This window comes from Daucus carota, chromosome 4 (genome assembly GCF_001625215.2).
Source record: "Daucus carota subsp. sativus chromosome 4, DH1 v3.0, whole genome shotgun sequence".
Classification (NCBI taxonomy): Eukaryota; Viridiplantae; Streptophyta; class Magnoliopsida; order Apiales; family Apiaceae; genus Daucus; species Daucus carota.
In genome coordinates, this window is record NC_030384.2 from 45,981,515 (window position 1) to 45,995,321 (window position 13,807).

The 13,807-nt window shown below is 36.9% G+C and overlaps 4 protein-coding genes across 5 annotated transcripts; 1 reads left to right on the forward strand and 3 right to left on the reverse strand.

Moving 5' to 3' along the window:
* Positions 1 to 193: 193 nt before the first annotated feature.
* On the reverse strand, positions 194 to 3,200 carry LOC108218786 (IQ domain-containing protein IQM3). 2 transcript variants are annotated; one of them, XM_017391895.2, is made up of 9 exons: positions 2,823 to 3,199; positions 2,435 to 2,549; positions 2,238 to 2,303; positions 2,041 to 2,129; positions 1,726 to 1,813; positions 1,443 to 1,589; positions 1,243 to 1,335; positions 1,004 to 1,105; positions 194 to 862 (listed from the first exon to the last, which is right to left on the reverse strand). In XM_017391895.2, the coding sequence occupies exons 1-9, from the start codon at positions 3,050 to 3,052 to the stop codon at positions 365 to 367; spliced, it is 1,428 nt and encodes a 475-aa protein (XP_017247384.1). In that variant the 5' UTR covers positions 3,053 to 3,199; the 3' UTR covers positions 194 to 364. The 2 variants fall into 2 exon arrangements, with proteins under 2 accessions (XP_017247384.1, XP_063947455.1); XM_064091385.1 differs by having other exon boundaries at positions 703 to 881; positions 2,823 to 3,200.
* Positions 3,201 to 6,350: 3,150 nt separating this feature from the next.
* Positions 6,351 to 8,054, reverse strand: LOC108219555 (large ribosomal subunit protein P2). The gene is made up of 3 exons (XM_017393058.2): positions 7,856 to 8,054; positions 6,840 to 7,066; positions 6,351 to 6,574 (listed from the first exon to the last, which is right to left on the reverse strand). Exons 1-3 carry the CDS (start codon positions 7,941 to 7,943, stop codon positions 6,548 to 6,550), a joined length of 342 nt encoding a protein of 113 aa, XP_017248547.1. The 5' UTR covers positions 7,944 to 8,054; the 3' UTR covers positions 6,351 to 6,547.
* Positions 8,055 to 8,191: 137 nt separating this feature from the next.
* LOC108219553 (monodehydroascorbate reductase) lies at positions 8,192 to 10,942 on the reverse strand. Its single transcript, XM_017393056.2, has 10 exons — positions 10,755 to 10,942; positions 10,588 to 10,659; positions 10,369 to 10,420; positions 10,169 to 10,249; positions 9,977 to 10,095; positions 9,659 to 9,875; positions 9,451 to 9,569; positions 9,230 to 9,355; positions 8,929 to 9,069; positions 8,192 to 8,701 (listed from the first exon to the last, which is right to left on the reverse strand). Exons 1-10 carry the CDS (start codon positions 10,803 to 10,805, stop codon positions 8,378 to 8,380), a joined length of 1,302 nt encoding a protein of 433 aa, XP_017248545.1. The 5' UTR covers positions 10,806 to 10,942; the 3' UTR covers positions 8,192 to 8,377.
* Positions 10,943 to 11,733: 791 nt separating this feature from the next.
* On the forward strand, positions 11,734 to 13,345 carry LOC108219554 (tyrosine-protein phosphatase RLPH2). The gene is made up of 4 exons (XM_017393057.2): positions 11,734 to 12,317; positions 12,389 to 12,456; positions 12,741 to 12,920; positions 13,012 to 13,345. Exons 1-4 carry the CDS (start codon positions 11,795 to 11,797, stop codon positions 13,177 to 13,179), a joined length of 939 nt encoding a protein of 312 aa, XP_017248546.1. The 5' UTR covers positions 11,734 to 11,794; the 3' UTR covers positions 13,180 to 13,345.
* Positions 13,346 to 13,807: the final 462 nt, after the last annotated feature.

The following is a 13,807-nucleotide window of genomic DNA, read 5'->3' on the forward strand; positions in this document are numbered from 1 at the left end:
GGACAATAGCATGACTCCAGTTTCCACAACAAGTGATTCGAAACAATAGTTTTATAAATTAGTCTGCTACTTCGCTACAAGAAGTTAAATCTACCAGCTCCCCCAGCTTGATACTTGGTCAGAAGTTGTCTTTTTGACAGAAATTAAGGCACTCTGATAATGTACGTCAATTGTATGTTATTGGCATACATCGCACTGTCACCTTCTCCAGCAGAGGAGATTATTTTAATACTTGTATTGGGAAAAAAGAACACTGTTTCGCTTTTAGACTAGGGAAGATTTCCTCATTGCCTGCTTTAGGATAAGAGTTCTATGGGATAAGAGTTCTATGGGACTTTGACATCGCTTTCTAATAAGTTTACAATTACATGATGTAATTTACATCTTCATGATTTGTGAGTTGTGAAGGAGAGGCCAAGGGTGAAGCGGGAGAATCTTTTCGCCTATAGATTGGTGGTGTTGATGAGGACTTTGGAGATAGGCTAGTGAACTCCAGGGCCTGTAACCTTAGTTCTGCAGGATAGTCAGCAATGCAGCCAATTCTCGGGCCAGCGCCTGTCGACCATTTCAGTGTGAGTTGGTGTCCCAACTGATATGACTTTGCAGCTTTCTTGGAATTGATTCTTTCCAGTATTGCTTTCTTCGGTACATCAGCTCTAGGACTCTGAAGACCACCGGAGAGAGTTCTTCTGTAATTATTTTTCGCTTCAAACACTTCAGTTTCTTCATGTACTGGAACCGTATCCGCCAAACTGGGGATATTATGGGGTTGGAGGGACTCTGAGGTTGTATCTTCAATACTACCATCTCTACTTAATTTTCCTTCGTCATTATTTTCAGCATCTTCACTTGCTTTGCGTATCTGATGACAATGTAGACAACTTCTCGAGTCAAATAATAAATCGAACTATGACATGGATTGGAGATCCCAGATCAATAATTCTACAGTTCCTTATAACTTGGAAGCAAATTTTTATTGAATTTGAAAAACTAAGATACATACTTCAACTTCATCAAGGTTGACTCCATTATCCTTGAGGAACGACAGTAAACTGTCGAGCCTTTCATCAGTTGGCCGGTAATGTCCACTGTATGCCGAGATAGACTGGATAGATATTCAAGGTTAACTTAAAATTCTTAATAGATAAAAGATGGAACTCCGACGTCCCCATAGATATTCTATTACAGAAAGCAAAGAATGGTATTCAAGATACGATACCATAGGGCAGTACTTCAGCATACCTTAAGTGTTCCATTATTTACCACAAGCCTTCCAGCAGCTAAAGTAGCCCCTCCAGCGAGGAAGCTTGAATGATGAAAACCTCCTTTCTTTTTCTGAATTTAAAAGATGACAGCATGAATAAATGAGCAAGAAAAAAACAGAGAAATCAAATTTGAACAAGAATTTCACTACATATTTTTCATCTTCCTCGAGATCTCACCTCTCCAGCATAGAGCTTCTGATAGGTACTCATCACAAATATCCATTTTGCCCCAGGCAATCCGTTATTTGTATCTAAAAAAATTCCAGTCTGTTGATGCACTATTTTTCCCTTAACAACAACATATTCATAGTGTTCCCTCTCTTGCTGATTATTGCAGAAAGATGAACCATAACATACAGTGAGTAAAAATGTCCATAGAGAGAGAGAGAGAGGGTAGTCCAATTATATTTACTTGTTAATGGAACACAATCAGGTAACACAAAGAAAAGAGTACACATACAGTTCCAAGGTACTTGATGCATTGTTGGCGAAGCTTCGATCTGGGGCATTTTGGAAGATCAACATCTTTGCCATCCCCAATATCTAACCTGGAAAATCATGAACTACAGATTGACTTCCCTTTACTTTGTAATCCTTTCATAATAAATGTGGATGATCATGAACAAGAAATTGTAGGTCACAAGGAGCCTTTGAGGAGAAAAAAATGAAAAAGTCACAGTTAAGCTTTTACAGGAAATGCATTGGTGCCATCCTTATCCAGGAATTCAAGTCCATAATTCAAAATATGCAGGTGAGCTGAAAAATAAAAACTGACCAGTAGAAAAATGGTTGGCCTGCATCAGCTTTACACCACTCCTCGTAATACAGATGCAAGCTATGCCCATATCGGTGTCTCGGATCAATCTAGTATATAAATTATGATCAGTAAAAAATCAGCAAGGAGCATTATAGACAAACAATGTGGTAAAAGATTGAAAAATCAAGGCAGGATAAAGAAAATAATAAGATTACAGCTTCAATCCAATGCTGAAGTGCCAGTTTTTGTGCTTTAGCATCTACGGACAAACCCTGACCCACCTACACAGAGTTAGAACACACAATTAGAAAACCACAATTTCTGTGATTCGGCATCTCAGAGATTTCCTGTTACTGTAGTATACTCTCAGTTTCTTACACAAACTAGAAAAACACACACCAGAAACAGATACCTTGGAAGCATTTAGAGAGACTCGGTTCCACCTCGAAGCCGCTGTCTCTGGCTTGGAGAAATTGAAGAAAGAAATCGTGCTGTGATTCAGCCTCGCAAAATCAATTGCCTGCCACCTACATTATTTACAACCAGAAAAACAAAATCGCATATGAGGTCTCCTTTATCAACTCTACACAATAGATCTTTCTTACAAGCAGTGGCGGATCTAGGAAGAGTCATGCAGGAACACTGTGTCCCCCCTAAAAATTAGACAATTTTTCACCATTCTAAAATTTACAAATTTTTAAAAGTATTCGGAAAATTTTGAAAGTATATAAGTGTTTTCCGAAAATTTGGTAATAACAAGTAGGCTATTGGTCGAAAAAGAAGTAACTAAACTAAGTTACCAGAATTCCTCGGCAGCAACAGCAGTATCAGCAAGCAAGCGGCGAGTACGATAACCCCTATAGTATTTCTGCACCCTCATGGCCGCAGACTCACTACACGACTCATTATCATCACACTTTGAGTTGAGCACTTTGGTTTCCATCAACTCAGAGCCTGCAGATTGTGTACAGAATGGCCTTGCGGTGGAGTTGATATCGAAACTTGGAATGCTATTCGTTTCAACCTCCATTCAAGTCTACAAATACCACGCAGTTGTAGAATTATGGTGCACGTTTAGGAGTCAGTCCAGACGTTTTTGTTTGAATGCGAGACGACTTTTTATATGCTACTATAAGAGAGACGACTGTTATGTGTAGTATAATCGTTTGTTAGATTCAGGACGACTCTATACAAAATTATATAAAGCTAACCACCCTCGGGTCCATGGAGGCATAATATTTTAGAATTTGATTTCGAATATGTTGATAATCTAAGTGAGCTTATTCTCTGTTGTTTCGGACATTCGAATTCGACTCTGACTCATACCGAAAATTATTAGAAAAGATATTAATTTATAAGGTATATAAGCTTGTATTGTCAAAAAATAATAATTTTGATTAACTATAATAAAACGTTAAAAATTCGTATAACAATTAATCAGGTCAAGTTATTTATAATATATATACCCTTTTAAATCATTTTTTATAATATTTATCCGATTCTCATTAAGGATTCAAATTATTCATATTCGATTTAATATCTTTAGTATATATACTATTCTAATTTCGGATTCTTATTCCCACCACAGAGCTCCATTTGTCACAAATAAAATATAAAAAATTGTAAAAATCAAAAATTGACGTGGAACAAGAAAAGTAAAGGTGATTAGATGATGAGACAGACAGACGTACAAAATAGAAGCGTTATGAGAAGAAAAAGAAATGGATTTGGCTTTTGTTAGCACAGCAAGAGTGGCGAATTGCATTAATGGGCCTTACCAAACACATGCGCATCTATTGCAATCACCACCATTCATCAATGCATATGCTCTTCCTCTTGAAACCTGAATCCACAGTTGCTTTGCAGGCTAAAATATGGCTGTGCATATGGCTTGCATACATAAGCTAAATGCGCTGTTGGTGATAATGATTTAATTAATGAAATTGGTACGTGGATTTGCGAATTGACTAATCAACCAACTACTTTAATTAACCAACAGGGTCTACAATATTGTCAAGTAGTACTTGTTTGAGATAAAGGATGATCTCAACCTCTATGTTCTGAACCTTGTTCTTACAAAAAGTAACTGTTCTAAAAATATATTCTTGTTTAATTTTACGACATTTCAGAGAAGCTTGTAACGGATATGAATATTGTGTGATTCGCAATCCGAGTTCCGATAGGAGCCACCAATAATATGCAGTTATCGTATCGTTACATCAGATATATTTCCACTTCTTGGAAGTTTCGTAACTGAGATATTCCTTCTCATCCCTAGTGGATGGTAAAATTTAAACTATTTATTATATTTAATTCATACGTGTAGAATAGCAGGTAGAGTCCGCAGATGAGAATTGAATTTCCAAATCCAGTTGCTGTCAACTACTACTTGTATGGTTTTAAATTGGCATGACCCGTTTTATTCAAAGCTGTCCCAGATCACACTACTGCCTATAGGCCAAGGACCTTGACACACCAATAACGACTGACCGGTGACCACACCATCCAAAACCCCAGGTCGAAGTCGGTCAAACCAATTACGCTCTCTTTATTACTCATTCCGTCTCAAAATAACGGCTTTATTAATAGGAACATTAATCATAATATATTACTCCCTCCGTCCCTTTTTATCTGTCCATTTTGGAAAAAAAAACACATACCAAGGAATAATTGATTGTATAAACTTTTTCATTAAATACCTCAAATTAATATCTTGAAAATGGTGGAATACCCCTACTTTATGTCTTGAAAACATGAATTCAACCAAGTTTTAAATAAGTCAAGCCTTGAAAATTGAAATTATAGAGATATATTTGAAAAACTATCATTAAATTAGTTTTGAAAGTATAAATGGACAGATAAATAGGGACAAATTTTCACTTCCAAAGTGGACAGATAAATAGGGACGGAGGGAGTACTATGATTACACATTTCTTCTTAAACTTAGTAATGGTAGGATTTTAGGATTTCCCTGGTTTCACTGCTATCAGCTGTGATTTTAAGAGTATTCTATCGAGCACCTCAAAGACAAAATATTTGTTCTCAAGGGTTTACATATACTATATTTCTACACATTCAATGCAATATAAAGAAACATAAATTGGAGCTCTGTATTAATCTCCATTTATGTCACTTTGGCAGAGAAAATTACAATTTTCCCTCGACATGCTTTGCTACAAGATAAACATACCTCAACTCAAAATGACAACACATGATGGAAAGAGCAGAACTTTGTAGTTTCTTGAATTACACATGAATACAGCATATCAGTACATGTCCATGTAATGGGCAAAATTGTGCGGTAAAGAGCAAATATCTGAGTTCAGCACGAGAGTGAAATGACCACCACTATTACCATGTAGGTGCTCGCCTGCCAGTTTCCATTACATATAATTCTCCCCATTTTCAACGTTTATATTATCACAGTACCCACACACAAATTACAAACACAATAACAATATATTCCCCAGCAAAACCCATTGGTAAACTGGAAACAAATTTACTTTAACAAATACAGATTGATAAATGCAACATGTCAAGATAAAATATAAGTTTAGAAATGGAGGGAATAACTCATAGAGACGTATCTAACATCGGCTGACATTAACAATAACTTATCTCTAGTTTTCAGGAGTGAGTAAATGATGTCACCAGTAATTAAGTGGAAATATGAGTTGGTCTGCATTGCCTGCTATACTGCATATCATGGGACTCCACTTTACAGATCAAAGCAGGGAGCGATCACAGGCTTTGCGTTTAAGACTCGAGACTACTATGACACTGTGGTGATTTGTGTTTAATCTCACACTCAATGTACATACTCGCACTATATATAGATATACGGGAGATAACAAGTCCTGACTTCCTCTAAACTAAACAAATAAAGATATGTTATTGGTTGAAGCACAACACCCTGTCCTGTGGAAGATTATAAGCACATCCTACCTACAACAACTTCTAACTACAAGTGAACCATCACATATAATTTGTGCACGCATTGAAAACCTTTTCTGACCCTATATTAAAGTTAGTTTTCTAGAAACTTTGAAGTTAATAAAATGGCCTGGATATCTAGCAAAAAATAAAATAAAATAAAATTGCCAGGATGATGTCAGAAATTACACTAAAAGATTTCTGGTATCATATTCTAACATATATATGAAGTACTACATATTAGCGAGATTCTAGAATGGTACACCATGCATACTAAGGGTTGAGTACTTCTGTATATGCATACTTGGTCCATGTTTATTGGTACTGGTCACTACTAAAGATTCCCTGTTCACTCTAAGACTCATAAGGCAATCTATCAAGGAGTAACAAGAATGTTAAATTCGAGAATGATCTACTAGATTCAAGAACAACAAAAGGTCCAACCAAATACCAACAAGTCAACAAGACAACAACAGTCGTTAGATGCCATCACACCATCTAAACTGATAGCAGTTATTCAATTATATAACAGAGTCTCTAAAAGATTAACTGAGATCACTTCACATAAGAAGAGCCTCTACCAACTCCCAGCTTAATCAAAAAGGCTGAGGCACATGTCCTGCACAAAGTGATATTATGTCAAATACATAACTCCATAAGCATCTTCCTTCTATATACATGCATCAGAAATGCAAAAATATCCTAACATCAATATGCTTAACTATTAGACTATTGCAAATTAGAGCATGAGTTCTATTGTTATTCGAAGTCAAAATTTCAATTAGATGGTGAAATTGATACTTAAGTATAACAACAATAGTATAATAAAACAAATTGCGGTAAGAGCTAATCACAGTGGTATTAAGATTGTACTCAGTACTCACATCATCAGATTCTCCCTCATCCTCCGCCTTTTCTTCTTTCTTGGCCTCTGCTGCAGCAGGAGGAGCGGCTCCACCAGTAGCAGGTGCAGCTACAGCCACAGCACCAGCGCCACCAGAAGGGACAGACGCCAACTTTTCTCGTCCAGATGCAATGAGTTCTGTAATATCCTTGCCCTTAACTTGAGACAGAAGCAATTCAATTCGGTCATCCTCAGCTTCAGCTCCAACTGTATACCAGATATAATTGACATAAATATATATGCAAAGCATTAACTATTGAAAGCCAACATCTGGACATAACACAAACAAATAAAAAAAAAATCGACAAACCTACACAGAACCACCAACTATCCTTAACAAATATCACTCCAAATGAAATAGAAGTGAGGATGTAAGTAAGATTTTAGCATTCAGCAAACCAGCATCTGCACCAAGTACTCTAAATTTCAGGGCCTCATTTTTCTGTTCATCCATGTTTATGAAATAGTACTAAAGTTAAAATTAAATAAAAAACGCTGCTATTAAGAATCGTATATTATTCGCCCTTAATAACATATTATTCGCCCTTAATAACAACTGAAATCTATTCAATAATACAATTAATTACTTACACTAGACACGTTTACTATCTCAACTCCAATATATATTTATTTGTACATCATAAATTTTGTTCCATAAGCGAAATGCGTGTAGATCTAAGATGTGCGATTTATTAAGTATTTTGGTGGCATCTCGAAAATTTCTAAAATAATATTTTCGATACTCTGAGAGACCGGGTCACCATGCCCATGCAGCAGAGCATCGCAATTCACAACAGTAAAATAAACAAGAAAAACATGTGTGGCCCTCCCAGATCACAATCAGCCAATACACACGAAAGTATCATCACATCGTAATAATCCAAACCAAACACAGATCTCCGAAAATTTAACCAACAAAAAATTACCCCCAGTAAAAATGCACAAATAAAAATTAAACGGAACCCTAGATTAAAGTTTTTAATCGATTGAAAGTACCAGATCCGAGAATGTTCTTGATATCATCAGCAGTGGGGGATGTGTTGCCACCCAAAACAGCGAGCAAATAAGCAGCGATCACCTTCATCTTTTTTCGCAAAACCCTAGCAACAAATTTACCCAATTAAATGACTCTAATGTGCGAGATCCTGTTTTTTTATATTCGGCGTTTCGTTTATTAACTATTGAGTGCAACTTTTGTGTGAGTTTTAACATGGGCCGGGTTACTAAAGACCCAAACAGTGTTTCTACTAATACTTTTGCTATTAGAAATTATTTTGGATATTGCTTATTTGCAATGGCCCAAAACAAACCAACCGTCATAAATAAGGAGTATTCTCACAATAAAAAAGGTGTTCGGATTATTTTTCTTTGTTTACATAATTAACCCGATACTGGGTAATAAAATTTTACAACAGACCGGACCAATAGAAAAGGACAAATAGATGTCGTTTATGTGATCCGAATAATAAAACAAATATACAGAACGAAATTATTGAAAAAAGAAATACGAAAGAGCAACTAGATGTTGCAGGCAAAGTTGAGAGCATCAGTTGCTAACAAGTCCAAACTGTCAACTGCAGGTTGTAGCCTGGCCACTTTGGCAATGGCCTTGTTCTCTGCAGCACTTCCGTTCTCTAGAAATACTCCCATTACTTTCCCGTCTTTGATCCAGTAGGAACCGAACTTGGGATTTTCTGAGGCTGGATTGTTGTCACCGAAAAGCACTGCTTCACCCACATTGTCACCGTAAAATTGCCATGACAGATCAAATGCACGAGAATAAAAGTACGGCAGGTAGTCGTATTCGTCAATTAATTTCCCCTGCTCGCTTGCGAATATACCCTGCATCACAAAGATTGCACTTTTAAGCTGAGTCGTGTATAGTATGGTTTGGGATGTTATAAATGGTATCAAAGCTCTACTCGGCTTATAAAGGCTCAAATACTCTTTATCTAACATACGTGGGATGTTACAAGTTCACTGGATGAACTTCGCAAATTGATGACACTTACATGATTGCATCATGATAAAACCATATTTTAGCAACATGGAATGAAGCATCTACCTACCTTTACAGCCTGCTCAGCTGATTTGTGGGCATGATCAACATGTTCAACTCTTCGAGTGTCATTATATAGTTTCATGGGGAAACTTGCGACGTCACCAACAGCATATACTTCAGGAACACTAGTCTTGAAGAATGCATCAGTCTGTAATGAAATTTAACATGAAATTTAAATTATCTTCACAAAACAGGACATTTCAAATTTCAAAAATCTAAAAGAAGCAAGTAATTCCATAAGCAGTTCAGAAAGAAAAGATTTAGCGCGTCTTAGGATTGCTGATCTTCGACCATTCAGTTAGACATACCTTGAATCCCCCTTTATCCTCTTCAAGCTGTCCTTTAAACAATGTTGTAAGAGGCCTTCCTCCAACACCAACAACAACAATATCGGCTTCCAGTACCCTCTCGTTCTTAAGTTTTACTTCCTTTACCTATTATGCGAGACACAAAAGTGTAATTCAGTATCTAAACTTTCAACTAAAGACCACAAGCTACATTGTGATAAGACTTTATTGGCTGCACATACATCTCCATTAGTATCGCTATTAAATCCTGCGGCTGCTGTTCCTTTAATGATCTGGACTCCTTTGCTTGCATAATATCCCTCGTAAAATGATGCTAGCTCAGCAGTAAAAAGTCGAGGCACTGTAGATGCATAGATATCAGAAACTCAACAACTAGATATATCTATTAAGTTACTAAGATACATGAACAAAAAAGTAGTCTCTACTTACTGCACCATGGTCCGGGATAAACCATTGTGACATCTAAATTGTTGATCTTCATTACTGCACTAAGCTCAAGACCAATGTATCCACCCCCAACAATCACAACCTTTCTGTTTTCTGCTTTAATAGCTTTTGCAAGTGTCTCGGCCTCTTCAATGTCTCTCAAGTAAAATATGTTCTTGGCATCAGCCCCTGGCACACCGTGATCTGTTAGTTTTGTCGCCTACATGACACAACATCAGAACAATAGCATCAGATAAAGAGAAAAAACGTAAATAGATTAACTAATTCATATACAGAGACTTAAAGATGGTAAGTGCTTACCGTGGAACCAGTTGCAATAATTAGAATTTGATATTTAAACATATCTCCGTTTGCACTTGTCAAAGTTTTTGAAGCAAGGTCCGCTTTCACTATTTCTGTGCTAAGAATCAACGATATCCCTATAATAAAAAAATGAACTTAGATTCGCGTGTATTATAGTAAATTTTTGCAACACCTGCTTCAGAGCATTACCTTTCGCTGAATACCACTCCGGAAGCAAAATGTCCCCTCCAGTTCCCGCGCACACATGAAAGCCTGGGAGTCTTGCAGGTCCTGTTAAAAGAACGAAACATAACCGGGTGACTCTATACCAATTACAGAGACCTCGAGTAGGAAAAACATAAATGGAGATTAAATTGATACAAGAATGCCATTTACAAGTTCAAACATACCTTGAGGAAAAAAGTATGCCTTGCTGAGAGCAGGACGTTCATAAGGAGCAACCTGAGAGTGCATTAATCAGCCCAGTATCACGAGTCAGAGTAACATAGAATATCTTGCTAACGAAAGCATATTAATTAATGGTCAGCACTCTGATAGTCTGATGTGTTCGACAAATACATTTAATATACAGAAATTATTCGTCATATTCTATAATCAATTTTGCATACCGACTCTTTGGAGATTATCGCCAGCTCGCCTGGTTTAACTCCTTGGTTTACAAACTCCCTAACAGCATAACCCTGAAGCAGCATGACACAAATCATACGTGAACTCAGAAAAATGCATATAATTTCATGACAACAAATAAAAATTTCAAAATTAAACGAGTACTCACAGCCGAAACGCCGCCACCAAGGATCACGTACTTAAAGTACTTCTCCGCCATTGTTAAGAATAATTTGATAAGAGATTAAGGCAAATTCTAGTCCAAATTTACTCCAGTTTTGCAGGTACTTTTATAGTGTTAAGCATATGACAGTCCAAAATGAGAGAAAATAGCAGGAAAGTACTTGAACTAGATGAGACCACCTTCATTAACAAATTATTTGTTACGTGGATACATAAAATGCCATTAATGTGTTAGGTGTGTGATAAGTAGTGTAGAAAAATACAATTATCATTTTAATAGAGTTTGTTACCTTTTGTATTATCTCCAACACTCCAACTTTATTCATAACAAACATCTTGTTATCATCTTCGGACAGGCTAAAAGAGAATGTCTTTTCAATCATTAATAATCAGTTTTATATTTGGTAAGTACACTTACCTAGACTTTCATAGATATGAAACATAGTTTAGTGCAGTTGAATAAGACACACTCCTATGCAACAATGAAACTATACTTACCCCGACTTGAATAGATTAATGAACTGGACTCCTGCACATTGGATTAATTAGTGGACTGGCCCATTTGAAGACTCGTAGATGATGAAGCCCGTTTGGCCCATATTCCATTATTCATTTACACATCAGCAGCATATAATTGGCAATGGCGAGGAGAAGAATTCAAGAAGTTCTGGTTTGACACGGTAACTAGGGTGCAGAAGCAGAACATCACATGGGAAATCTTGTTAAAGAAGAAAAAGCAACAACATTATCTCGTGGGCCGGCTGGCCCCTTTCTACGCGTGCATGCTTACTCAGCCATGACCCCACCAAGCTACTGATTTGTCACATCTCACATAGTACGAGTGTACAACATAAACCTAGATTAACTTGCGTCATTTTATAACATGCATGATATTAACGTATGCATGATATTAGATAAGTAAAGTGGACGAGATAAACCGTATTATCTGCGCCTATATAAGGAAACCTTGTACTAGAGCTGAGAAGTTAAAACCACGCTATTGCAATTTCCGCAGAGATTAGTGTAATGGAGAACCCAGCATGCAAGCCCAACACTCATAGAATTGTCTGCTGCATTGGCGACATTCACGGACACATCGACAAGCTCCAAAGCTTATGGTCCAATCTCGAAACCCAAATCGACCCATCTCATTTTCAATCTGCTTTGATCATTTTCTTGGGCGATTACTGTGACCGTGGTCCCAACACTTCCAAAGTTCTTGATTTTCTCATTTCTCTGCCTTCTAAATACCCTAAGCAAACCCATGTTTTTCTGTGTGGGAATCATGACTTTGCTTTCGCAGGCTTCCTCGGAGTTCTTCCGGAGCCTGCGGACGGGTCCAAGTTTTCGGATACGTGGAGTGGGTTTGAGATGAATGAGGCGAGAGAAGGGTGGTACAAAGAAGAAGGGTACGAGAGAATGCATGTTCAATCTAGAAAGTGGGGTGGGAAGAAAAGTGGGTTCACTGGCAAAGGTTTCGCGCTCATGGGATCACTTTATGATGCTGCTCCGACTTTCGAATCTTATGGGGTTCCTCATGGCTCACCTGGTATGCCCTTCTATTATAAACGTGCAGAGTTGCGCGGCCTAAAACAATGAAATAATTGTTTGTTTGTACAGATCTAATGAAGGCAGTTCCTCCTGAACACAAGAAGTTTCTTGCTGATTTGGTTTGGGTTCATGAAGAGGTCAGATTTCTGTACATTACGAACTTAATTAGCTGACCTCTATGAAATTTTAGGGTCATCCTTTCATGTGAACTGTAAAGTACAGCAAAAGAGCTAGTTTTTTTTTTTGACCAATATGACTTATAGCCTTACGGTTTGAGTATTTGTTTAAAAATATTTCCAAGCCGAGGCAGAGTCAAACTCACGACCTGGGCCAACAGAGGATAAACACCTAACTAGTGGGCTATTCAATCGTGCTCAGCTAGTGTTTATTTTATATATATAATTTTTGTTTGATTTTTCAGGAAAATGTCGGCATAGAGACTGCGGAAGGAATCACAGAGTACAAATTAATAGCTGTGCATGCTGGATTGGAAAAGAAGAGAGGTGTAGAAGAACAGCTGAGATATCTGAAAGCCAGGGACACCAGCATTCCTAAGGTGGAGGCCCTTAGCGGCAGAGAAAACGTCTGGGATATGCCTGAGGTGCATGCTTGCCCCTTTCTAATTTTCCCTATTTTTCGTATTTGTTGGTGCATTTTGTACGTTGATATTTGTTGTCTGATGTTTATGCCAGGATCTGAGTAATGCAGCAACTATAGTGGTAAGCGGCCACCATGGAAAGCTCCACAGCCAAGGCCTTCGACTGATCATCGATGAGAGCGGCGGACGAGAGTATAATCCGATGGCTGCTATTGTGCTTCCGTCCATGACAATTGTCCGCGATACTCATGTGCTCAAGTGATTATTCGGACCCTCTGCTCAGCGGTCCACTACTTCACTGTCATGGAAATGTCACTTCCAGTATGCTTACTTAGTTGTGTATTGGCAATGGTGTTCTCAGTTGATGAATTATGTACTATGCTTAATATTGCGCTACGAGTAATAAATAAACGGTGATGTTTGTAATAGTGAATCGACCTTTTGATACTTTGATTATACTCCTTCCATCCCGTCCGACTTTCAATGACCAATTTTTTTATTTTTTTTTGATAATATCAATGACCAATTTTTAACCAAGCATAAATAACAAATTTGTTATTATTTTAAAAAACTAAAACTTACATTTTATAGTATATTATATGTATTTTATGATGATATAATTTTTTTCCTTTAAAAATATATTTTAAACGTGTAATCTCAGTCAAAATTTGGTTAATTTGACCATTCAAAAATTAAACAGGACAGTTAAAATGGAATGGAGCGAATATTTTATTACAACAATTTACAAGTAAATCACGTGATTTAGTCTCAAATAAGTAGTTATATATTTAAAATAAGTTGTATATTTCTATAAAAATGAATTGACTTATTTACAGGTGGAAAATAATTTTTAATTTAATACATTTATTGATACTTTACATTTTTAGACA